Source organism: Zasmidium cellare (genome assembly GCF_010093935.1).
Source record: "Zasmidium cellare ATCC 36951 unplaced genomic scaffold M409scaffold_18, whole genome shotgun sequence".
Classification (NCBI taxonomy): Eukaryota; Fungi; Ascomycota; class Dothideomycetes; order Mycosphaerellales; family Mycosphaerellaceae; genus Zasmidium; species Zasmidium cellare.
The window spans coordinates 107553-130611 of record NW_022986962.1 but is presented as its reverse complement, the minus strand read 5'-3'; the positions used below and the strand labels follow the sequence as shown (position 1 = coordinate 130611).

Below are 23059 nucleotides of genomic sequence, written 5' to 3'. Positions count from 1 at the left end.
CCCCTATACGCACCCCTCAACCCCCTTCTCAACCGCGCACAAACCCCCCAACACCCCTCCCACTCCGCCCTCGCCCCCTCCTTCCTCTTAACCCCCTCACTCAAAGCGATAACCCCCAGATGCGTCGCGAACCACGCCTCGAATCTTGCTTCTAACAGCGGCGATCGACCCGCGTGCGAGCTGAGCCAGAGGGCGATATTTCTCGTGGCGTCGGGCTGGGAGACGGTCTGGCGAGTTTCGTCCGCGGGCTGGAGGTTTTGTTGGAGGTGGAAGTTGAACGTTGTTCGTGATGTATGTAGGCCCGCGGCGATGGTTTTGGGGGGGGGATGTAGTCCGGTCCTTTCCAGTGCCAGCGCACACCCTCTCCATCAGCATCCCCATCACCAGTATACTCAAAGACTTCATCGAATTTGAACTCCCCACCACCACCGTCACAACAAGCCTTCCTATACTCCTCCACCTTCCGCGCATAAAACGGATGTCCCGTCGCCTTTAAAGCCTTCAGCTCCAAGTACAGAACGAGATGGTCCAAAGTGGAGAGGGTGGAGTGTGGGGTGCCCATGGGGAAGTGTTCACTGTTCGTTGGGGAAGAAAACTTGTGGTGAGTGAGATGGCGAGGGCTCAACGATCCAGAGATGTCGTTATCGTCGCACACAGGCGCCAATGATATAGACGTTCGTCATGGTGACGGAGCCAGCAATGAGTTTGTTGGAATCGACGGGCGGTGGGAGAGCCATGGTGGCCTTGGGTCTTGGGGGACTAGATCTTGAGGAAGGTGGGTTGGGCGTGTTGGGAGAGGGGGAGTGGTCATCTAGTTCGTTGTGAGGAGGTGGAGTTGCTGTCATGATGACTCGTGGCGACCAGAGTTGAGGTTTGATGGTCTTCTTTGTTCGTGTGCGAGAATCGAGTCGATCTTCTAACTCGGTTGTTATGGCTTGGGCGAGGATGTCGCTGGGCACGTTCCAAGAAAAGCAACTTACTACATACTGGTATCGCCACTTTGTGCTGTGGTCAGTCTGCTTGTTGTTCATTTCCCTCAACTGGGACTTCCAGAGAGTCGAGTCCCAGCGATGGACCTCCCCCTCCTCGCATAAAGTATGCTCTAACGCAAAGCCTACCAAAAGAAAAAACCATAAGCACATAAAACCATCATATCATTCGTCAACGTCAAAACCCTCTACCACGCAAAACTCCACGCTCTAGAACCAAATCAGTAACCAAGAAACCCAAATCTATCACAACGCCCCAAAGAAAACAACCGCACTCCCCAACCCCAGCCCCACCCACCCCAACACAAACCACAACCCCCCCTCATCCCCCCGGCCCCTAAGCAACACCCCCCTGGCCTCACTCTTCTTACTACTCGTCGCCTCCGCCCCATACGTACTCTGACTCGCATAACTATAAGCCCCCGTGGTGCTCACATCAGGCAAATCCGTCGGGACGAAATTCGGCATGAACGTCGTAAACGGCGCCTCGCTGCCATTCACCGCCAGGACGTCTTTATTCGTGGGGAGGACGGGCGCGGCGGTCGCGGAGGTGGGGTTCGGTAGGACGGCGGCGTCGTCCGGGGAGAGCACGCCGTCGATGACGTGGAAGACGCCGTTGTAGATCAGGACGTCTTGGGCGACGATGCGGGCTTGGTTGATGAAGTAGGAGTTGGGGTAGAAGCGCATGGAGAGCGAGGTGTTGGCGAGGGTGGAGAGGGAGGTTGCGTTGGCGAAGTCGGAGCTGTAGAGCGGGCCGGAGGTGCCGCTGAGGACGTGGTATGAGAGGATGGAGACGAGGTCGGGTTCGGGCGTTTCGAGATAGTGTTGTAGGGTGCCGGAGACGGCGGCGAAGGCGACGTTCGCCGGGATGAACATGGTGATGCCTTGGGTTTCGTTAATGTATTTTGCGAGGGAGGTTGTGTTGGCGAGGGAGTAGACGGCTCCGAGGAAGGCGGTGATTGCGTAGTCGTAGTTGGCGAGGTTGTACGTTTCTGCGGTGGGCACGAAGTTGTCCGGTGGGATGAGGAAGTTGTTGAGGACTTGGATGAAGCTGGACATCCCCATCAGTTAGCCACACACCCTCAACCCTCCCTCTCTATCTCAAGGTAATATCGAAAACTCACCCTCCCTTAAACGGCACATCCTGCACCGTAACCACGCTCCTCGTACTCTCCCCACTGACCCACACAATCTCCCACTCATAAAAGCTCGAATTCTTATCCCCCGGCTGCAAAACACCCCCAACCCTCTGGCCCCCCTCAACCAAACTAAAATTCGTCCCACTCGTCATGGTCGGCAACCACTGAAAACTCGTATTCAGCGTATTGCTCGTCCACTCGCCCATGATAGAGTGGTACGCGATGACCTTGGAGATGTAGGCGGTGTCATTGTTGGCAAAGGGCCCGGAGAGGAGGGGCGAGTTGACGAGGGAGTCGAAGGCGTCGTTGTTGGGCGCGAGAATGGTGATGGGGTCCGAGGTGGCGTCGAAGGTGTCGAGGGCTTTGAGGATGGCGGGGAATTGCGTCTCGAGGAGGGATTGGAAGGAGCTGAGGTTGGCGTGTTGGGAGAGGACTTCGGTGAGGGAGGCGGTGGATCTGTTGGAGGGGGGTTGTTGTGCGTTTGCCAGTAGTGAGAGCAGTGGGAGTGCTGCTGCTGTGTAGGAGAGGAACATCTTGTCTTTTCTTTCTTTTCTTTCTCACTCTTCCCAAACCAACACAGAAGAACCCAATACCCAGCCAAAATGATACGAGAGAACAACAACAGAAAGAAGACCCTCAGCCCTCACCTCCCCATCTCCCAGCACCATACTTATGAATCCACCCCACTCCCCTCCATACCCACAAACTTCAGCACATCCGTCTCGAAGCACGCCCCAAAAGACACCAGACGAAACTATTGCAGTCCCTCCCTCACAAAAAAGGCAAACGTCCGTCCCAAACCATCCAACGTGGCTGCGCTACAGCTGCACGCGACCTCTCGATTCGGCAGCTCCACGATCCCACGTGCGTGCAGAACGAGGTGATAGTAGCGTGCGGCGCGAGTCAATTGAGCAAGGCGTGCGAAGAGCAAGTCTGGACCTCGTGGTCGGTAGTCAGATAAGACGCACGGCGTAGAGTTCAAGCCTCAACATGGCGAAGGGTTGGCAGCTGCGAGTGTGAGGCGTGTGTGGGCGTGTGAAGTGCTTCTCTTCGTTCGGGCGGACAAGAGCCGAGACCCCCAACAGAGTTTTGCGCAAGCACACTCCAGATTCCGGGGCTGAAGTTTAGATCAGATACGAGACGTCACGTGGCAGTTCAATGCTCTTGAATTGAGTAGAAAAAACGAGACATCTCATTCATGCCTCTGGCTTGTCTGGTCCTCGCTCCAACTCAATATGCACAAGAAGAAACAGGCAGACAGACACCAGCGACCAAGCTTCTGTGTCGCAACGCTTTCTCCCTTCCTTTCCCATTCCCATTCTTTTTTAGGCGCGCCGGCAACAAAAGAAGCCAGGGCGCTGCATATGCTGCCTCCCACGCGCCGTGCAATGCAGAAGAATCAGAGTGACCCTTTTCCCAAGAAACATTAGAACGGCAAAGTGGTATCTCTAATTCAAGAAGCCCTTGCAGTTCGCCGAACCGCACAAACAAGGAATCCGATCCGTCGAGCCGATTTCGCGCTCGAACTTGTAGTCGTACGTCAATTCGTCATCTGTTCACATCGTTAGCATACGTCCGCAGTCAACAAGCATCGCGGTATACATACTCTTCCCAATGTCCTTCAAGGCATAAATGACGATTCTTGGCGTGCCTTCCACCTTGATGATCTTGGCCGTGCAGTTGGGATCGCAAGAATGGTTGATGAAACGTGCAATGCCACCCTTCTTGGTAGCGTCCACAATCTCATCATCCATCATGCGGAACAGGTATGACGAGCCAACACCTTGCTTGTCGTACTTCTCCTCTCGAAGATCCGCCACCTTTTGCCGCACCTTCTCACCAACATACTCAATGATGAGCTCGTTGATGCCGATATTCTCTTCAGCATACAGACCCCAACCGTGAATGGCAGACCGGTCGAACTTGACGAGCTTCTTGCGCTTCTTGAGTTGGTTGAAACGAATCGCGACATCTGCGTCACTGTTGGCCGTGGCAAGAGACTGCTTCTGGAGGTTGATGTCGTTGACGAGACGGCGATTGTTAACACGATTGCTACGAGACGTCGCCGTCTGCGCGATCTTCTCGGCAGCGACGATCTTGGCGGCTTCAGCAGCTGCAGTCGGATTCGACTTGGCCATCGCCTGGCGTTGCTCTCGGGCTTTCTGCACCTTGATGCGATGGGGAAGGTACTTAGACTTCTCCTCGTTCAAAATCTTCTTCACGCCCTCAGTTCGAGCACAGCCAGTCGGGTTGGGCACGTAGTATCCCTGGATTAGAGACTGTGGTTGCGCAGTACCGGCAGCGCCATCGCTGTTCAAAGCCTTGATCTCCTTTTGCTTCCAAGCCCAAAGTCTCGCATCGCCAACGTCGGCAGGCATGATCTCAGATAATGCCTTCTTCGCAAACGCAAGGTCCTCATCATCCTTGATGAAATTCTGCCAGCCGTCCACATCAAGAATGACCCCACGGTCCTCCTCAACCGTCCGCCTGGGCTTGTCGAAAGTCAGGTGCAGCTCCACGTCCTTGTCCTCAACCTCATCGGCGGCTTCAAGTTCAAGCTCTTTCTGTTCAATCTTTTCGACCGTATCTTGCGCAACCGGTTTGCTGGAAGCCTTTGCTTTCTTCGCTTCGGCTTTGAGTTCTTCTTGCTCGGCCAGGATCTCTTTCTTTGTCTTGCGTTTCTTCTTGGTCTTCTCTTTACTGGCTTTCGCATCTGCAACAGCAGTCTCGTCCGCTGCATCTTCGCTGATATCTTTGGCTTGCTCGTTCTTCGTCAAAAACAGGTCGTCGTCGGCTTGGGATCGCTGGCGAATATACAACTCGGTCCTAGCTCTTGTGCTGTACTTCGAACCTCGGGGAAGGGTGTGCACAACCAGCTCAAGTTCGCGTGTTGCGAGCTCCTCAGGCTCCTTAGACAAGAGGTGACCCAGTAGGTCCTTTTGAAATGCAGTGAACTGTTCTGGTTTGTCGTCTTCATCTTCAGAATCACTGATCTTGGCCCGTTTGCGCTTGGGTGTTTCAGCAGTCTCCGAGTCAAACGGCGTCGAGTTGCGACTTGCGCGACTAAGTGGGCGGCTCTCGAGATCTTCCGTGTCGCGTGTGATGGAAGTGTGTCGTTCATCGTCTGAATCTTCATCTTCGCTCATCGCTGCTCGCTGCAAGCGGAAGTGAAGACCACGAGCATGCGACGCGCGTGGTGCTGGCTTGCGCCTCCTCTCATCGATGAAAGCATTGCTTGGCTCCATCCCTCGATCGCCTTTACGTCCTCGCTGCCGATTCGGATCATGAGGTCGCAAAGGCTTAGAGCCATGCCCACGTCGGCCTTTAGGTGTGTCTGGTCCTTGTTCTCCAGCTTTGTTGAGTAGAAAGGCGGGTGCTTTGTTCTCGATGTCGGAATGATCTGGCAGGCCCAGCTTCCTCCTCTTCGCAACATGCTTCGACGGGTCCAGACTGTCGTGGAAAATGGGAATGGCGATTCTCGTCTTGATGTCGCCCATGATCTTGTCGCGCAACTCCATTCGAAGCTGCTCGAGCGCTCCTTGAACAGGGTCAAGATTCTCTGCCCTGTTCTTCTTCTCGATCTCAAGATCTTCGGCTTCCTCACGCTCCAACCGCTCAATCTCCTCTTTCTGTTTCTTTTGAGCGATCACCCGCTCTGGGCTTGGACTTCGTTCGTAGTCAGGATTGCCGTATTTCTGACACTCCATTCCCATCTTGTAAGTGAACAAAGCCGCCTTGTTGCACTCGTTGAAACATCGCTCAGTCTCGTCTTCTCCACGCTTGGAATCTTCAAACACAATGTAGTATCCAGTCGCATCCAGCCGAACCTCGCGCCAATCGTACGCTTTTAGGCGCTTCTTCAAGTGAGGAATCGTAGTGCCAAGCACAGGTACCGAGGAGTGTGGTATGTGGATGTACGGCTTCCGCTTGATCTTGCTGAGAATGGGCTCGTCTTCGATCAGCGACGCAGCTCCAGACTTCCGAGCTGGAACGTTTGCCGCTCCTTTCGCTGCTTCTGGAGTTTGTACCGCTGCCGCCGCCGCCTTCGCTGATGCTTTTGCAGACGGTCCCTTTGGCGCATTTGGAGGAGGTGCTGGCGAATCTTTCGCTCCTTTCGATGCGTCGGCTGTAAGTGCAGGAGATGCTGCTCTCATGTGTTTCGCACGCTCTTCCCGAGCCTCCCTCAGCACGTTGTCCACATATCGCTTGCATTTCCTGCCCTCTCGATCCAGCTCAACTTTGACTGTATGCAAATTGATCCGCTCTCCATTGAAACCCTCCGCGGCTTGCTTCGCGGCCGTGACTGCGGTAACCTCGAATCCGTCTCTAGCAGAGTCTCGATACTTAATCAAGGCAATGCCGAGAAAGCTGCCGGTTTCTGGGTCTGTCTTATTTTGAATGGACGCAATACTGCCGTATACCCCAAGATTGAGCCTCAATGTCGATTCTGGCAAGAAGGGATCAAAGCCAATCACCACCACCTGTTGTGCTTCGCCGGGCCCAGTCGAATGCCGGTCCACCTTGAACGGTGGTAATGTGTAGGGCGCGATTCGAAGAATAGCCTTGCTGGGCTGCAACTTCGGTCTGCATAGCCCAGACATGTATCCAGGTATGGCCAACCGCGGATCTGGTGGCGGATCCGGTTGATATGCCTGCCATTATCCAAGTGTCAGCGAAAGGGTACAGAGCGGTTTTTTTCCCTATCATCACTTCAAGTTATGTGTATCATCATGTTGCGCAAGCTCAGCAGAATATGAAATATGTAGCGTACCTCGGCACCAAATTCTCTCTTTCTAAGTATTGCGCGCTTTCGCTCTTCTTTGCTGAGCTTGCCGTCCAATTCCGGATCCCAAACCGCTCTGTACCCTTTCACTGTGCCTGGTGGCGGGAGCATTTGTGGGCGTTGTGGGGGTTGCTGGTCGGTATCTTGGCCGTCAGAGGCAGGCACGTGCGAGGAGGCCACGACGCCGTCGATGGACTCCATGGCAGAGGCAGGTTTCGAGTGGAGCGGACTGTTGCCCTTGGGCGGCGAAGATTCTGTGACGTTGGTGAGGGGGGTTAGGCCGTTGGCGGCAGAGCCTTTTCGGTTCTGCGCGAAGGCATGTGAGTTTTGCGTAAAGACCGACGAGGCGGCGCTGGCGAGAGAGCTCGCAGAGCCCATGCCTCGAAGCATGTCGCCGTTGTCTGTCTGCATCTCGTCCGAGTCTGGGGAGGTGTATTGCTGCTTCGGGCGTGCGCCATTCGTGGAAGCCATGTTGTGCGGCTGGAGGGTGCTGGACGCCGTCGCGCCGTTGACGAGGGCGGACTTTGCGGTCACGCTGCCCGCGGCAGATCGTGATTGTGAGAAGTCAGGAGTTTCGCGCTTTCGCTTCAGCGAGCCTGGCGAGGCGCTCCTGCTGATGGCGTCGAGGCCACCGCCAGACTGCGACATTCCGCCGCTATGCCGCTCACTCCGCCTTCATCACCACCGTCACTTACGCAGGGATTGGTATCATGCACCGAGGGGGGTTGGCGCCGCCGTTACGGGTGCACCCCAGCAGCGACCTCGGAAAAGTTGGCTGAGGGCGCGCGGTCGCGTCGGAGGGGCAGACCAGCTGGTCGAGGCTGGTGGTGGTGCGTGGAAAAGAGGGCGATGGCGTCGCCGGCGGTAATGAGCGAGTCTGATGAGGGCGGGAGGGAAGGAGGCCGGTCAGACAGGCAGAAATGGGGTCGAGGTGAGGATTGGAGGTGCAAGGAGGAGTTGTCGTCGCTTGAGCACAGACCTCCAAGCAGCATTCCAAGCGTTCAACGGCAAGCGGCGGCGACCCCTGCGCCAGTCGAAGCTCTCAACTCTCGGTTCACTCTCGTCCACTCATTCACTTCATCCACTCGACAACATCAACCCAGAAGATAGAACGACAGGCGACAGTAATCGGAGTCGAGATACCGTCTCACGCCTGCAAAAGCACGCACTGCGCCTCGAGTCCGCTCAATCCGAGGCGGTGATAGCCAGCTAGGAACGTCATCGAGATCGCGTGCAGCACCCTTCGCTCAGCTCGTCGCATCCAACAAAATCAACTATTACACCGTTCAGAGCGATACAAGGTCGTGAGAAGAACTTGCTTGATTGGAAAAATATCAGAAATATCAGGAACCAGTATCACGTTCAGGTTTCAGAGAGGTCACGTGATCGACGACAATCGCCGTGGGTGATGCAGTGGAATGTGCCCCAGGGAGCTTGTTCATGGTGTGACAGACTCTTAGGCACAATATCACCGTCGTTCTGGTCGAAATAGAGTGTCGCGTTCCCATGACCCGCGAGCTATACAACTCAACTGGAGGCGCGGCCAGCAGCTTCGTCGCTTTCGGACTGATGGGGAGCACGACAACCATCACTCTCGAGTCTGCACCGAACGACCAAGAAATCTCAAATCAAAGGTAGCATTCCCATCAAAACGCCCCTCGCCGAGCTCTCCGCATAATACGCATCACTCCACCCTCAGGGTATGCCTTAGTCCAATTATACACTCGAAACAACAGTCTCCTGCCTCTCTCTGTCTATTGCTGCTTCTTCTGTCCCTGAGCCTGCGGCCCCATCTCCTTGCTAAAAGCCATATACGACACCTCCAAGCCCGCAATCGCCGAGATCCCAACGTAGAGAATGCCGAAGAGGAGGATGGAGACGGAGAGGCCCATGAAGATACCTGTCATCAAAAACACGTCAGCGCTGTGCGTTTTGGATGGAAAGACGGTGGTAGGTACCGGGTGTCAGAAACTGATACTTCTCGAACAATGGCAGATCTCTCTGGAAATCATCATTCCCGCTGTCTTGTCTTCTTCGCAATCCGCGCTCCAAGTCTCGCTTCAGGTCCGTGTGCATCACCTCGTGGAAGGGTGGCTCGTCCATGCGGTAGTCTTGCTGCTGCTTGACGTCCTCGCTCGTCTCGTGCGCGAAAGGCACGGAGACGTAGATAATAACGTGCGAGGTGTGGTTCGACAAACGCTCCGAGAGGGTGTTCTCAATAGACGCATCTAACACCACGTTAGTCTCCATCCTCCTTTAGCCGTCTCCACCTCTGTGTGATGAACGTACCAGTATCCCCCAAAACCTGCCTCCGTCCCTCCACACTCTCACTCCCCAACACACCAGGAACCACAACCACCTCCGCCCTCTCCCCACCAACCTTCTCCACCACGTTCTGGAGATCCACGCCCCCAAGCACCTCCGGCACCTGCACCACGCTCTTATACTGCTTGTCCTCTATCCTCCTCCTCAACTTGGGCATCGCGCTCCCATCGCGGAGGTCGTTAGCGGCCACGCCGCCCTGCTCGATGAAGATGAACTGCGTGTTCGCGTCGAGAGCGTCGAGGGTGGCGAGGAGGGAGGTTTGGAGGGAGGAGGCGGTGGAGAGTTGGGTGGATTGGAGGATTGTTGAGGGGATGCTGGAACGTGGTAGTTAGTATGTGTCGCCTAGGCGGGAGTGAGGATTGGATCTGTCGCCTTACGCTTCAGTCGAAAGCAGAACAAATGGATACGCATCCTTCAATGCATACGCCGTGCTCGCCGCCAGCAGCAGCGCCGTGCATGATCTTATCAACATCTTCGCTGCGTGTGTGTTTGTCCTGTCGTATCGTAACCGTCACCTGCACCGCAAGCAAGCATCAAGTCGAAGCTCCAAGGTGACGTTCGACGGCAACTCCCGCTCTCTACCCAAAACTTCCACAACCTCGAGTTCCAATTGTCCCGATCATAAGAAATACAACCACAAACACAAAAATGGGCACAAAACGAAAGCTCGCCGAGGGTCAGGTTGAAGACCTCACATTCGACCCCTCCGCCCGACAGGAATACCTTACGGGTTTCCACAAGCGCAAATTAGCTCGCAAAGAGTCCGCGCGCGAACAGGCGATCAAGCGAGAGAAGGAGGCGAGGGTTAAGGAGAGGAAAGCAGTATGTTGAAGCAGTACCACAAAATTACCAGAATTGATTTGTGTTGACGTGGTATGTCATTCTAGCTCCGCGACCAACGAAAAGAAGACCTCGAACAACATGTCAAAGCCGTGAACGAGGAATTGCGAAAACAGAATGCTTTCGTCAATGGAGAAGATCTCTCGGACGAGGATGAGGACGAGGAGTGGGAGGGCATCGATGAGGGCGCAGTCCAGGCTCAAGAGGCGGAGCAGTTGCCTGAAGATGAGGAATATGTGGACGAGGACAAGTACACGACTGTGACGGTTGAGGCTATGGGGGAAGATGAGGAAGGAGAGGAATATGTGGACGAGGACAAGTACACGACTGTGACGGTTGAGGCTATGGGGGAAGATGAGGAAGGAGAGGAAGATGATGACGCGGCAGAGAAGAAGGCTGCTTCGGTTGCTGGGAAGGAGACTAAGAAGAAGAAGCCTTGGGGGAAAGGGAAAGATGGAGAGAAGCCCAAGAAGAAGAAATTCCGGTATGAGAGCAAGGCAGAACGACAAGTCACTAGGCAGAAGCAGAAATCGAAAGGTCGAGCTGCGAAGGCTCGACGGGAGAAAGGTTGATGACGCGACTCCTCTTCTTTGCTGAATACCATCTCACGCAGGCGTCGGCGACGGCGAGTAGGGCGTTCTTGTGAAGTGGTTAAAGATGAGAGTAGGTTGCAGTGGGTGGCATCAATTTCAAGGGGGTATTGTGCATGCCTGATTAACGAGAGGTTCCACATGTCCCATGCACCCCATCTATCGACCAGGCAGATTAAGGAGGACAAGAACAACTCCGACGACTGCCGTATCCATGCATCTCTCTTGATCGCAGCTTCTTTCGTGATCCCAAGTCCAGGAGCAAGGCCATCTATGCCTCACCGGTGAGTGTTTGCCATTATCGGAGGCTGCATCGTGGCTCTGGCCCAGTAGGACCAGCGACAGTCAGGGGTAGGTGTGGTATCATGCACAGGCACTTAGATGTTGCCAATCTCAGCAACAAAGTCGTCGAGTTCCTTCTTGGTATCGGCGTATTTCTTGGCCATCTCCTCGTACTTGGTCTCCCACTGGTCTCGTGCTGACTCGAGGGCCTGGACTTTACGCTCGTAGTGACCGGCCTTGACATCGGTTTGACGGAGCCTATCTTCATGTCAGTGGATGTCCTACAGTCAACCCATGTGACGTGACGTACTTCTCGTTGGTCTCCCTCAACTGCTTGTCGTTCTCTTCGGCCTCCTCCTCAAGCAGCTGAAGCTTTCTCTGAAGAGCATCGTTTTGTGTGCCGTGCTGTGCGCTCTCGTCTGCGGCGGCCTTAGCGTCGCCGTGCAGCTTCTCAAGCTTCTCCACTTCCTGCTCGAGCATGCTGTTCTTGTGTTGGAGGGAAGTGATCTCCTGCTCCTTTTGCAAGTTCTCCTGCTCGAGCGACTTGACCTTGGTGGAGAGCTCATCGACCTTTGCGGCGGACTCGTCGGCCTCGATGCGGAGGGCATTCATGCGCTGGAAGGAGAGGCATAGTTAGCATGCGAATGAGGTGCATCGTGTTGTTGGAGTGAGTCGTGGTGTCGAGTGCGGGTTTTCTGGAGATCATGTGCATGGTTGTTTGGGGGGCTATTGAGGGGCATGGCGGTCAAGCGTACCTTCTTGATCTGATCCATGGTTGCGGTAACGGTTGGCTGAGGATTCCAGTGGTTGAGTGAGAGGTGACGTTTGTCGGTATGTGGAATTGGTCCGAGAAGAGGGTCTGGTGTGAGTGAGTGCGAGTTGGGCGGTGGTTGCCTTTGAGATGTGCTCAGCACAACGCAGCAGCAGCCAGCAAAGAAACGACGACGGATCCTGGTGACCGTCGCAGCGCGCACGGCCCATCCCGCCGGCTCCAGGGTCCAATGTTTTCGCTAAACCCCATACGGCAGTCGTCCCCAAGCATCTCCATTAAACATTCTCCGACCACACATCTTCCAACAAACACGACACAGCACAACCGGGATGATTGGCGACCGTTAGCATCATGTTCGCCTCACGAAACAACGAAAATGCCATCTACGAGCAGCAACAGGCCGCCGCCGCCAAACCCCTGAACCAAGGAGTCAAAGGCCTTGCTCCCAAGACTCCCGCCAACAAGCCTCCTAAGACGCCCTTCGGGAAGGGCAGGAATGACGAGAATGCTGCTTTGCTGTTTGGAAAAGATGGCGGCGCGAAGGAGGGGAAAGCTGAGCGCAATGCCTTCGTGACGCCAGCTAGTAAGTAGCTACTCGACGATCAGATTCAAAGGTACACTCCCCTAACAAGTACTGCAGACCCACGCACGCGAGCACCATTAGGCAACAAAACTACCAACGCCAAAGCCTTCCAAACCCCAGCACCGCTTCTCGCCCCCGACAAGCCAAAAGACGGAGACCGCCCTTCTTCCACCAAGCCCACCAGCCCACGTCTGCGCCGTAGCAAGATCAAGGTCCACGAGACAGCAGAGAATGTCCTTGCCCAAGATCCTGAGGAGCGAGATGTCGAGTACATGCCACCTCGCGAGGTGCCAAAGGAGGAGGACTACGACGACATCTGTCCTCGAGACCGCGATTACTCCATGCTTAAGGGGAAGAACTTGACAAGAGGCTGGCTCAGCGAGTACCTGCCCAAGAAAGAGGACAACGGTGACGACGATGAGCTGAGTGACTTTGAGGAGAAATATCAGAAAGCTGTGGAACGGGAGAAGAAGGAGCTCGCGGCGAAGAAGAGGCCTTTGAGTTCGAAAGGAACGAATGCTACTGGATCGAAGGCAGCTCCAGCGACGATGAGAGCGCAAAATGCTGCGTCTGCACTTTCAAGCCGACCAAGCAAGCCACTTGTGCGGAAGTTTGGTGCGTCAACCACCGCCGCGAAGGCTCGCCAACCCATGACCTCTTCCTCTACGGCAACCAAGAAGCCCATTTTCGAGAAGGGCAACCCTCGCTTCACAGCCGCCAAAGCCGCATCCAACAGCACGATCGGCTACTCCAAAGGTCGCGTCGTGTCTGCCCATCGACGACCCCTGTCAGACATTCACTCGCAACCAGAGCCGAAAGAAGAGAAGACCACCTTGGACCAGCTTCTCAATCTCGGTAGCATGGAAATCGCAGACGAAGATGCCGACCTGGGCTTGACCAGTCCAAATAAAGGCATCGATCAACTGGTCGAAGACGACGAACCAGAAGTCTTCCAGCTTGAACCCCCTCAGGAAATCTGAGCATTTTGATGAAGCATGAAGAGAAAGGAGGTCGATTGAATTCTGGCGTTCATTGGATAACAAAGGCTTTTAGGCGTTTCAGGTAACGACAGCGATACCACTACCACCACGGACGAAAGACATTATAACGCAGCAGATTAGTGTACGACTAGAAAGGAGAATTTCAAAACGCTCATTATCATCCATCCATCATAAAAACGCCAGTCTCGCAATCCAACCCTCCCGACATCCCTACCCATCCCTCCTCTCATCCCTCCTCGTCCTCTCATCCCTCCCCTGATCCTGATCCTCCCCCTCCCCCTCCCTCGAAGCAGCAATCAAAGCCTCCAACTCCTCCCTCTCCACCTGCCGACACATCTCCGCCCCAACCCTCCACAAAAACCTTCCCACATCGAAATCGTGCGCGGGGATAGGAGCTGGGAAATTCATCGGTTGTGGAGGTGCTTGCTCAGCTGTGTGGCGAGAGGGGCGTTCGGTCGAGGTTGTTGTTATGTTGTGAGAGGAGAGTTCGGTGGTTGTGTTGTGTGAGGGGCGTTCGGGTTCGCGAGAGGGGCGTTCGGGTGGTTCGCGGAATTGGACGGCGCGCATGCGGCGGAGGGGGTGGGCGCGGGCTTCGTAGGGTTGTTGGTGGGGTTGGGGAGGGGGTTGGGATGTGGATGTTGACGCGGGAGGGGTGGTCGTGGTGGCGGTGTTGGGCATGGCGTCGGGATGAGGGGAGGTGGTAGCGGAGGTCGCGGTGGGATCTTGAGTGCCACTGTCTTGAGTGCCACTGCCACTACCGCTGCCACTGCCACTCCCCCTCGCTACAGGGCGTTTTCCGGCCGCTTTGGAGGTCGCTGCTGGCGCGGTGTCGGCGTGAGAGATGCTACCGTGGCTCTGCTCCCTGGTGGTAGAAGAGGAGATTCTGCGGTTTGCGTACAGGTCGATGATGGAGGAGTTGTCGTATTGGGACCGCTCGGCGGTGGAGGGGTTGCGGGTAGGGGTTCTGAGATGGCTCTGACTTGGGTGTCTGTTCAGGTCGAGGGGTGGTTGACTTGGGCGTCCCTCGGCGGCGGAGGGGCTGCGGGTTGGGATTCTGGTGAGGTTTTGACTTCGGCGTCTGTTCAGGTCGAGGGGAAGTTGACTTGTGCGTCTGTCCGATTTGGACATAGTTTGACTCGGACGTCCATCGGTACTGGGGTCAGTTCGGCTTCCACGACTGTAGTACCCAGAGTCGTCGTGTCTGCTGCGATGGACAGGAGGCGTAGGTGGCCTCGGCGCTGGCGTCGAGGAACGTTGACGGATAGTGTTATTCGAGCCCGCGCTACCAGTTGGAGAAGGCGATCTTACAACTTCCTCTGCTGGCTCCTCATGCTGGTCCTCATCATACTCCTCGTAGTCTTCCTGGGCGTGAGGAACAGAATCATTCCTCGCCATGAACCTAGGCTGCGGCGGGTCTCTGAGAGCAGGATGTACGCCACTCGGTGGAGGTGCCGTATACCACTCTCCGCGGTACTCCTGAACATGGCCCTCGCTATCGGTGGCGAGCGTGCTTGCTCGGTTGCGAGTCCTGGGGCCAGTCTCCTCGGAGGATTCCATGTCCTGACCGGGAGGCACACCTGCGCTTGGCCTCGTGACGGCGACGTCCATACCGAGTGGTAATCTGAACGACCAGACGCTATTGCGGGATCTGAGACGATGTCGCTCTTCACTCGTGCTGATCTGGCTGTTGCGGCGCGTGTTCTCGCGGGTCTCGCTGCGCAGGGAGAGGCGAGAGGCTGCTCTGCGGAGGCGTGGGACGAGATGGTCTTCTTCATAGTCCGATTCAGAGTCGCTGTTATTCCGGTCTTTCTTGAAGACGGATTTGAGGTTCTTCATGGAGAACTTCTGGGAGAGTCGTTGTCTAGCCATGATGAAAGATGACTTGGGGGGTGTTGCTGTCGATGTAACTGATATAGGAGGTCGCCCAAACGCTGTGATAAAGGGGATGAAGGAACGATGATGGGTGAAAGAGATATCAATGAGTGCGTGCGAAATGAGAGTGTGTTGAACACTTGGCGAAGGGAGAGAAGAAAATCTGTGGCCACTGTCGCCCACACCCATACCTACCTCCTCTCCTCACCAAGTCCCCCCTCCGGACCCATCCGGTCTATGAGGGAGACATCACCGTTCAGGGCATGAAGCCCACGGTAGCTGTATACCAGGCGCTCGGTAGCGAGAGTAGCAGGCACTACTCTCGAGCTTGTCTTTGAGAGCTGCACAAGGCTCCGTTGCTCGTTGCAGGTAGTCACTCAGCAGCCTCATACGACCTTGAGATCGATTCTTCGAGCGGCCTTCACATCTTGGACCTTCCCGACACTTGGCATGTTGACCTCGACTCGTTGGGAATAGACTTTCGAAGCCCAACTACATAGCGTCAGTGAATTCCCAAAGCGGAGGATATGTGCTTACCAGCCAACCACAGTCCCACCTATAAGCACATTGCCCCAAAACCGCATTCTTCCTCTAATCCACATCACCTCATTGAACCGGGTTTGCATCACGGGACCAGCATCACCAAAGTCGGTTCGAAATCTTGGCGCAGTGTAGCAGCATTCAATCAAGGACATTTCGGCCAGCCAATTTCGACACTCTCATGGCCTGCACTTTAAATGTCACAACCCGTCCGCTCACTCTGTCTTCTGTCTCGAGGAAGAATAAACCGTACGACCGCGAAGATGGATAGCCAGGCACCCACAGCAAGACCATCCCTCGACTTCGGCTCAGCACTCATAAGCTGCCCTGGCGACAATAACTTCCCCTGGCAGTTCACGCCCTTCTCCTGCAAGCCACGGCGGTTCCTCTGGAAAGCGCAGTGCGGATTCCCCCTGAAAGATGTGGCCGTCTGCCCCATCTGCAGCGCCTACCGCAAGAAATCGCAGAAGAAACCCCTGAACGTCTACGAGAACCAGAAGATGTATGCCCTCAACATCGAACGCGATTTGGGCGACTGCAAAGGATGGGCGCGAGAATTCAGGATCATCGTGAAGGGGCGCGTTGCGGTATGATTTTATCCCGCTCCTCCATGGGCGCCAAGCTGACCTATGAGTTGATTGAGAACTTCGTGAGCCACGTCTTCGATACGAGCGCTGGTATGATGAGACTCAGAGTCGAGTTCGACAACGACTTGCCATTAGAGTTGGGAGGGAACGAGCGGCGGAAGCGATGGTGTTTTGGCAAGCGGCGTTGATATCGAGGATGTTCTTTACTTCAGGAGCAGGCCCAAACCCCCGATGGCAGAGTGCTCGATGGCGTTTTTGTCGTTACAGATACCAGACTCGAACTCGCGCTTTTCAAGGCGGAAAAAAGGGCAAAAGAACTAGAGCCCCTTTTTCAGAGTTCTAGAGAAAACCGACTATAGTGGTTTTACTTTTTTATCGATCCCGCTCCTGAATCGAAAGGTGGTATTCCGCCGGGATTCGAATTCAATCGCATTCGACGTTGTTAGTAAAGTCATGCGCTTTCCGACTGCGCCATTCTATTCAATCAATCAGCTTCATGTCCCTCCCACATCAGTCTGGCTCATGTGGTGAGGACATTGAATTGAAAACAAATATAATATTTAGAGGCCTCTTCAGTCTATGAAATTGTGAAGGCATAAAATTGGGAGCATAGAGTGACTTACCATCAGACCATGGCGCTTTCAGCAGCGTCTTTCCGAGTCTTCTTCCGATGGCGCATATTGAGCGAAAAGATGTGGATCTCGTAGAGGATCCATCTGGCAGTTCCTCGATCAGGGCACCTCATGATACCGGTCATGAAGGAAGGAGAACGAAGCACGATGTTGGCGAGTGGAAATTGATGTCGTCGTCTCGGTCTTTCCACGGCAGATTGATCCCCAGCAGGAGCGAATCCTGACTTCACCTCATCAATCCTCTGTGCCCACTGTCGCCAGGAAGCCAAGAGGAGCACTCACTCATACCCATCGTCGGCGCCATACCAGAAGCACAGAACGCAGAGCACACGGCTGATGAAGCACTGCCTTCATCTCGGCTCGGAAATAGACTTCGCCTGAAAGAAGCTTAATCAAACCGCCAGCCCTACTTCTGTCACCTGCAGCGCGGCTTCCACGAGGGAGGACATTTCTCGAAACACCCCCAACACACGATAGCCGCAACAGTCTTGCCCTCATCTCGCCCCCGGCGCCATTGGGCATGTCGCTCTCCTTGTACCTACTTCCTGATCCAGCCGTCGAAAACCCTCGGACGGCATGGCATGGGGTCCCGATTTAGGGCGATCGCGCCTCCTTATACCACTTCCCATGCGCCTGGAACACCAACGTTCCAACATCATGGCTTCAGGCGAAGGAAGACTCTATCTTCAGCCTCTCTCCCTCGCACACTGTCAAAGAGGTAATATAGTCCACCAATGCTCCCTTTCCCTCTCCACTACATATCTACAAACACACCCGCAACAAGGCCAAGCAGCGGTATCCCTTTCTGTCCATCGCTCTCCTCCCCACCTCATCCCGACCTATAAAAATCCCCGAACCCCACCATGCCTTCGTCAAGCGAGAAGAAAGAGGACATTCGCTTCCTCGACGACACCCAAACCATCCCCTCCGACACCACCAGCTGCGGCCTCCAAGTCATCGCAGCAGGCCAATGGCGCTGCGCAACCTCCTCGCTCCAACTCGCCTTCGAACAGATCCTCGACCCGCCGCTCGCGCCGAGCATGCACGGCGCGTACCTCATGCCGCACCCCGAGAAAATCCATAAACTGAATCGCGCAACACGCGAGAAAGACAAGAAGAAAAGACAGGCGATTCTGCGCGAGATCTACACGGGCTACAACGCCAGCAGCGACTGGCCCGGTTTTGTGTTCTTGAACGATCTACTGGATATGTACCCGGACTGCAAAGTCATCCTAAACAAACGGAAAACACCCGAAGTACGCACATCCCCCTTCCCCCAAACCAACCCAGTCCAACCCAACTAACCACCCCACCCCGCACCAGTCCTGGGCCACCTCCACACAAACCTCCCTAGCCTTCTTCTCCACCCCCCTCTACGCCCTCACAACCCTCCTCCTCCCGCTCCCGAGAGCTCACCACGCCCTCTACACGCACTTCAAATGCCTCGCCGCCAAACGCTACGGCGTCCCCGCCACGACCGCCGGCATCTTCAGCAAGGAATGCTACAACAGACACAACCAATGGGTGCACGTCACCTGCGCGGCGAGGGGAAAGCAGGTGTTGGAGTGGGAGCCGGAGGATGGGTGGGAGCCGCTTTGTGAGTTCTTAGGCAGGGAGGTGCCGAAGGGGAGGGAGTTTCCGAGGATGAATGAGGGGGAGGAGATTCGGAAGTTGAAAGGGGTTTTGGTGTGGCAGGGGTTGGTTGCTTGGGGGAGGTTGTTGGGTGGGATTGTGTTGTTCGTTGGGTTGTTGTGGGTTCTCTTGTTGCGATTGGGGTGGGCATGACAGTGAGTGATGTGCAAATGGCGTTATGAGCAACGAATCTGTCGAAATTGAGCGAGGCGTTGGGACTATGGAGCGGATTTGTGAAACATAGACAGCACATCTGGTAATGAATGCAATACTCTGTATGTGCGTTGTGCGGGTATTGACCAATAGCGCAACTATACTGCAACCTGATCAAACACGCTCTATTCGATAACCTCCTCAGACTCCTCCAGAATCTCCTCGAAGATCTCCTCAACCACCTTGCTCTCATCGCCGTCGTCATCGACAACAAGGGCACGTTGCTCGTCAGAAAGTTCAGGCAGACCCAAGTCCTGGCGCTCCTCAAGCAGGTCGGCCTGCACACGTTCGCGCCATGCCAACCATTCGTCGAGCTGCCTACGACGGGCCTCGATGACGGCCTTGTCGGCACTGCTACGCTTGGCAACATCGGCCTCTTCGAATTGGCGGGAGTACTCGCGCAGGTTCTTCCTCACGTTCTTCATCTCTTCCTTGCTGAGCAGACGCTCTGGTCGTGGTCGCCAAGCCCACTGCTTGAACTGCTCGATGGGTTCTTCGCGAAGGAGCTGACCGGAGAAGCTGTAGAGGTGGTATCCGTTTTCCATCTAAAGTGGCGAGTCAGTAACAGATTCATGCGTGTGGTGATGATAAAACTTACTCTGTGCTTCCAGACACTGGCGCTGGTGGCAACGAAGCGTCCGCTTGGGTCCCACTCAATGTCAGTCAAGCCGTAGTGATCAGCAGTGGCCATGAGCTGCAAGTTCGCAGTCAGATCCTTGTCCTTCTCCTCCTTCTCACCTTCAAAGTCAAAGTCGTAGAAATCGAGATCGAAGCTCTGCTGGTTCAGCACCGTGGCCACAATCACAAATCGACCATTAGGAGACCAGTGGATGGCATTGTTGTTCTTCTTTTCTACCGTGCGAATATGCTTGAAGTTGCCGACAGCATTGCCCTTTGCTTTCTCGGGGCAGAAGAACGAGACGGATGTCTTTGGCCCAACCGCTGCGCCTTGGACGGCTTCGCCAGCAGTGATGAGAACGAATCGGTCACCCTTGGGCTCCCATGCGAAGTTGACGACGGTTTCTTTGATGTCGTCGACCACCTCGACTGGAACACCCTTCTCCTTGACGCGGAAGATCTCCAGGTTGGTGGCGTGCGACTTCTTCGATTTGCTGTGTCGGTCGACCTTGACGCAGACAAAGGCGGACTCTGACTGCCAGTGAAGCTTGGCATCGCTGACGTTGAACAGGTTCCGAGTGCGGACGATCTCCTTGGATGGGATGGACATGAGACCGACCTTGGCCGGGTTGGAGCCCATTTCAGGAGTCCAGTAACAGAACAACTGCTCGTAGTCTCTCTTGCCCTCGCGCTGAGGGTTGCTTGGACACCACTCGAAATCCTCAATGCCCTCGATCTTGACGCTGGCCTTGTCCATGAGTCGCATGCTGGGGAGTTCGTACACGCTGATGCTCTGCTTGTAGTTCATACGTGCAACATACTTGGCATCAGCAGACCACTTGAACGCAGGCCATTGGATCTTCTTCTTGACGGGGTTGCCTTCTGGGTCGAGGGTCGGGCCAGGAGCATCGAGTGTGACAAAGGAACGGAGCGGCTTCGCGGTTGCGATGTCCCAGATAATGTAGTTCTTGCCATCCTCTTCAAGAGAGAGGACTGGGTTGCCTTCGCTGATTTCCATGGGCTTGTGGGACCAGGTGGTGAGGAAGCGCTCGTCTGGCGAGAAATCCACGAGATTGACGCCTGGGTGCATGAAACGCTTTTGCCTCGACCAGTTCTGACCGCCCCAGAGCTGTACACCCTGGTTGTGCATGGAGGTGAGATATGTGCCCTTCGGTGACCACTGCACGAATGACTCGGTCCAGTGCTGGCGATCCACGATCGGGTCCGGTTGTCCATCCCTCTCGTTCCAGTACACACCGACATTGTCGCCGCGGTACATGACAAACTGGTCTCGGCCCTCTGCATCGCCCAACCACCATCGCAAATGCTCCTTCTCTTCGAATGCCGGGATCTCGGGTGGGTTGTAGTTCTCGTCGATTCTGCCCTCGCGCCCATAACGCTCGATATCGGTGAGTTTGTTGACAGATATGGTGTGCTTCTTGTCGAGGGGAGTCGCATGGAGCGCCTTGACTGCGGCGGCGGCTTGTGCGGGCGTCTCGTACTCGACGAAGGCGAAGCCTTCGGACACGCCATCGTCGCCCATGGGCATGTAGACATTCTCTTCCTTGGTCTTGCCGACCTTGGTCAAGCTTCGCAGCAAGAACTTGACCAGCTTGTCCTTGTTGGCGGCGGGGACTTTTGGAAGGCCGTCGATCACGATGAATGTGTCGAGGCCTTCCTCCATGTTGGTCTCGAACTGCTCGCGCAGATCTGGTTGTCCTCGTCAGCCTTCGCCCAAATGTGCATCGCTGTCTTCGCCTTACCCGAGAAGTCAATCTCCTCGTCATCTTCGTACTCGGTCTCGGGGTCGAGCTGTTCAAATGAAGGTGCCATGTTCGCGGTGTTGGTGTGTGTCTGCGACCAGGCGCGTGTTTGGCGGCGGCGTGCGAACAATTTGAAGTCGAGGGTGGGGCTCCGCTGCGCCAAGGATTTCATGCCTCAGGCTTGAACTTGCTCTGAGTCAGTCTCAACTGCATCCCGCCCCGTGCTCCATCTGTTCAGTATATTCACCTCTCTGCGCGAATGGCTATTGGATCCATACGCTGCTATAATCATATGAATCAAAGCTAGAGGATGACTCGAAGTTCAATGGCCACCTGACAGCCAAAAGTACCCCATCAAATGGCAACAATATCGACGTTCATGTGCAGATCGAATGAGAGGCCACACCATTGGATTAGAATCAATACTTTGCATCCAGTGGCACATGAGTCAAACCAAGCACTGCCTCCTGCTTACAACGATCAATCGAACACCTGGTATTCACAATGTGGGGCGACGTGACAGAGAACTTTACCAAAGCCTTGCCCAAGGCCGAACTACACGCCCATCTGACAGGAAGCATCAGCCCAGAATGTCTACACGAGGTCTGGAAGCGGAAGCGATCAAGTCCGGCGGGCTCGCAGCTAGAAGACCCTCTAAGCGCCTGTCGACCCGAAGCCGAGCATCACGATATCCTGTCTTTCTTTCCAGTGTTCGACAAGTACATCTACAACCTGTGCAATGACACGGAGTCTGTTGCGTTTGCCACGGAGCAGGTGCTGAAGGAGTTTGAGGCTGATGGGGTGAAGTACCTCGAGCTGCGGACTACGCCGCGAGAGAGCCTTGAGAATGGTATGACCAAGGAGGTGTATGTTCAAACTGTGCTCGACACGATCGCAAAGCATGGAAAAGAAGTTTTGTCAACCTACCTCATCCTTTCAATCGACCGACGCAATACTCTAGAACAAGCCATGGAGACAGTCAGGCTGGCCATTAAGTATCAAGACAAAGGCGTAGTCGGCATCGACCTCTGCGGCAACCCCCTCAAAGGCGACGTCACAACATTCCGCGAAGCCTTCAAACTAGCAAAAGCTCACAACCTCAGACTCACCCTCCACTTCGCCGAAGTCCCCCAATCCAGCACAGAGGTCGAACTCCAAACCCTCCTCTCCTACCAACCCGACAGACTCGGCCATGTAATCCACACCACCCCAGCCATTGAAGCCGAAATTTCATCTCGCAAACTAGGCCTCGAACTCTGCCTCTCTTGCAATGTACACGCAAAAATGCTTCCTGGTGGAAAAAGAGAGTTCACTGACCACCACTTCGCCAACTGGTACGGTCAAAGCAACGCAATCGCGCTATGCACGGATGACGTAGGAATCTTTGGGAGTCCGATCTCGAACGAGTATTTTCTCGCCGCGTGGCATTTCAATCTTAGTAGGTATGATTTGGTGGAGCTTTGCAGAGGGGCTGTGGAGTCGATTTTTGGGGGTGAGAGGGAGAAGCAGAGGCTGTATAGCTTGCTGGATGAGTTTGAGAAGATTTGTGATAATGCTGAGGCTGCTCCTTGAATGGACAAAAACCGGCAATGTTCGTCAATCCGGCGACAGTGCTTGTCACAATGAACTAGAACCGAGACATGAACAACGCCGAGACGAGGCTGCGTTCATGATCATCAACACCCAAAGTCTACCTCCTCGCCAAATAAGACATTCTCACAGCACGACCAGTCTCGGCACACACATCGGCATCTGAATAGCACGAGTCAAGCAGTCGTCGGCAAAACCATGAGGCTTATACCTGCATGCATGCGTGCACCCACATCCCAACGGAAGAACACCGATCGTCTCCGGACCCCAGACCGATCTCCATCCTTTGCCCGTGGAGTTCGGCCGCA

General features: G+C 55.0%; 11 protein-coding genes across 11 annotated transcripts; 4 read left to right on the top strand and 7 right to left on the bottom strand.

Annotated features, from left to right (window-relative positions):
- Positions 1 to 1235: 1235 nt before the first annotated feature.
- Positions 1236 to 2661, bottom strand: M409DRAFT_23094 (uncharacterized protein; the record flags this gene model as incomplete). The annotated part of the gene is made up of 2 exons (XM_033806629.1): positions 1236 to 2040; positions 2114 to 2661. The coding sequence occupies 2 exons, from the start codon at positions 2659 to 2661 to the stop codon at positions 1236 to 1238; spliced, it is 1353 nt and encodes a 450-aa protein (XP_033667343.1).
- A 915-nt stretch (positions 2662 to 3576) lies between these two features.
- M409DRAFT_23093 (uncharacterized protein) lies at positions 3577 to 7559 on the bottom strand (the record flags this gene model as incomplete). Its single annotated transcript, XM_033806628.1, has 3 exons — positions 3577 to 3680; positions 3735 to 6780; positions 6900 to 7559. 3 exons carry the CDS (start codon positions 7557 to 7559, stop codon positions 3577 to 3579), a joined length of 3810 nt encoding a protein of 1269 aa, XP_033667342.1.
- Positions 7560 to 8665: 1106 nt separating this feature from the next.
- Positions 8666 to 9708, bottom strand: M409DRAFT_23092 (uncharacterized protein; the record flags this gene model as incomplete). Its single annotated transcript, XM_033806627.1, has 4 exons — positions 8666 to 8811; positions 8870 to 9139; positions 9201 to 9550; positions 9614 to 9708. The coding sequence occupies 4 exons, from the start codon at positions 9706 to 9708 to the stop codon at positions 8666 to 8668; spliced, it is 861 nt and encodes a 286-aa protein (XP_033667341.1).
- A 176-nt stretch (positions 9709 to 9884) lies between these two features.
- Positions 9885 to 10648, top strand: M409DRAFT_54799 (uncharacterized protein; the record flags this gene model as incomplete). The annotated part of the gene is made up of 2 exons (XM_033812834.1): positions 9885 to 10058; positions 10124 to 10648. The coding sequence occupies 2 exons, from the start codon at positions 9885 to 9887 to the stop codon at positions 10646 to 10648; spliced, it is 699 nt and encodes a 232-aa protein (XP_033667340.1).
- A 395-nt stretch (positions 10649 to 11043) lies between these two features.
- Positions 11044 to 11721, bottom strand: M409DRAFT_23090 (uncharacterized protein; the record flags this gene model as incomplete). The annotated part of the gene is made up of 3 exons (XM_033806626.1): positions 11044 to 11206; positions 11259 to 11563; positions 11704 to 11721. The coding sequence occupies 3 exons, from the start codon at positions 11719 to 11721 to the stop codon at positions 11044 to 11046; spliced, it is 486 nt and encodes a 161-aa protein (XP_033667339.1).
- Positions 11722 to 12071: 350 nt separating this feature from the next.
- On the top strand, positions 12072 to 13283 carry M409DRAFT_23089 (uncharacterized protein; the record flags this gene model as incomplete). The annotated part of the gene is made up of 2 exons (XM_033806625.1): positions 12072 to 12303; positions 12361 to 13283. The coding sequence occupies 2 exons, from the start codon at positions 12072 to 12074 to the stop codon at positions 13281 to 13283; spliced, it is 1155 nt and encodes a 384-aa protein (XP_033667338.1).
- Positions 13284 to 13514: 231 nt separating this feature from the next.
- M409DRAFT_54796 (uncharacterized protein) lies at positions 13515 to 15871 on the bottom strand (the record flags this gene model as incomplete). The annotated part of the gene is made up of 4 exons (XM_033812833.1): positions 13515 to 15339; positions 15372 to 15508; positions 15569 to 15668; positions 15714 to 15871. 4 exons carry the CDS (start codon positions 15869 to 15871, stop codon positions 13515 to 13517), a joined length of 2220 nt encoding a protein of 739 aa, XP_033667337.1.
- A 1057-nt stretch (positions 15872 to 16928) lies between these two features.
- M409DRAFT_54795 (uncharacterized protein) lies at positions 16929 to 17457 on the bottom strand (the record flags this gene model as incomplete). Its single annotated transcript, XM_033812832.1, has 2 exons — positions 16929 to 17186; positions 17242 to 17457. The coding sequence occupies 2 exons, from the start codon at positions 17455 to 17457 to the stop codon at positions 16929 to 16931; spliced, it is 474 nt and encodes a 157-aa protein (XP_033667336.1).
- Positions 17458 to 17798: 341 nt separating this feature from the next.
- M409DRAFT_54794 (uncharacterized protein) lies at positions 17799 to 18720 on the top strand (the record flags this gene model as incomplete). The annotated part of the gene is made up of 2 exons (XM_033812831.1): positions 17799 to 18191; positions 18259 to 18720. 2 exons carry the CDS (start codon positions 17799 to 17801, stop codon positions 18718 to 18720), a joined length of 855 nt encoding a protein of 284 aa, XP_033667335.1.
- Positions 18721 to 18905: 185 nt separating this feature from the next.
- On the bottom strand, positions 18906 to 21231 carry M409DRAFT_66515 (uncharacterized protein; the record flags this gene model as incomplete). The annotated part of the gene is made up of 3 exons (XM_033816967.1): positions 18906 to 19325; positions 19379 to 21108; positions 21162 to 21231. 3 exons carry the CDS (start codon positions 21229 to 21231, stop codon positions 18906 to 18908), a joined length of 2220 nt encoding a protein of 739 aa, XP_033667334.1.
- A 434-nt stretch (positions 21232 to 21665) lies between these two features.
- M409DRAFT_54792 (uncharacterized protein) lies at positions 21666 to 22733 on the top strand (the record flags this gene model as incomplete). Its single annotated transcript, XM_033812830.1, has 1 exon — positions 21666 to 22733. The coding sequence occupies one exon, from the start codon at positions 21666 to 21668 to the stop codon at positions 22731 to 22733; it is 1068 nt and encodes a 355-aa protein (XP_033667333.1).
- Positions 22734 to 23059: the final 326 nt, after the last annotated feature.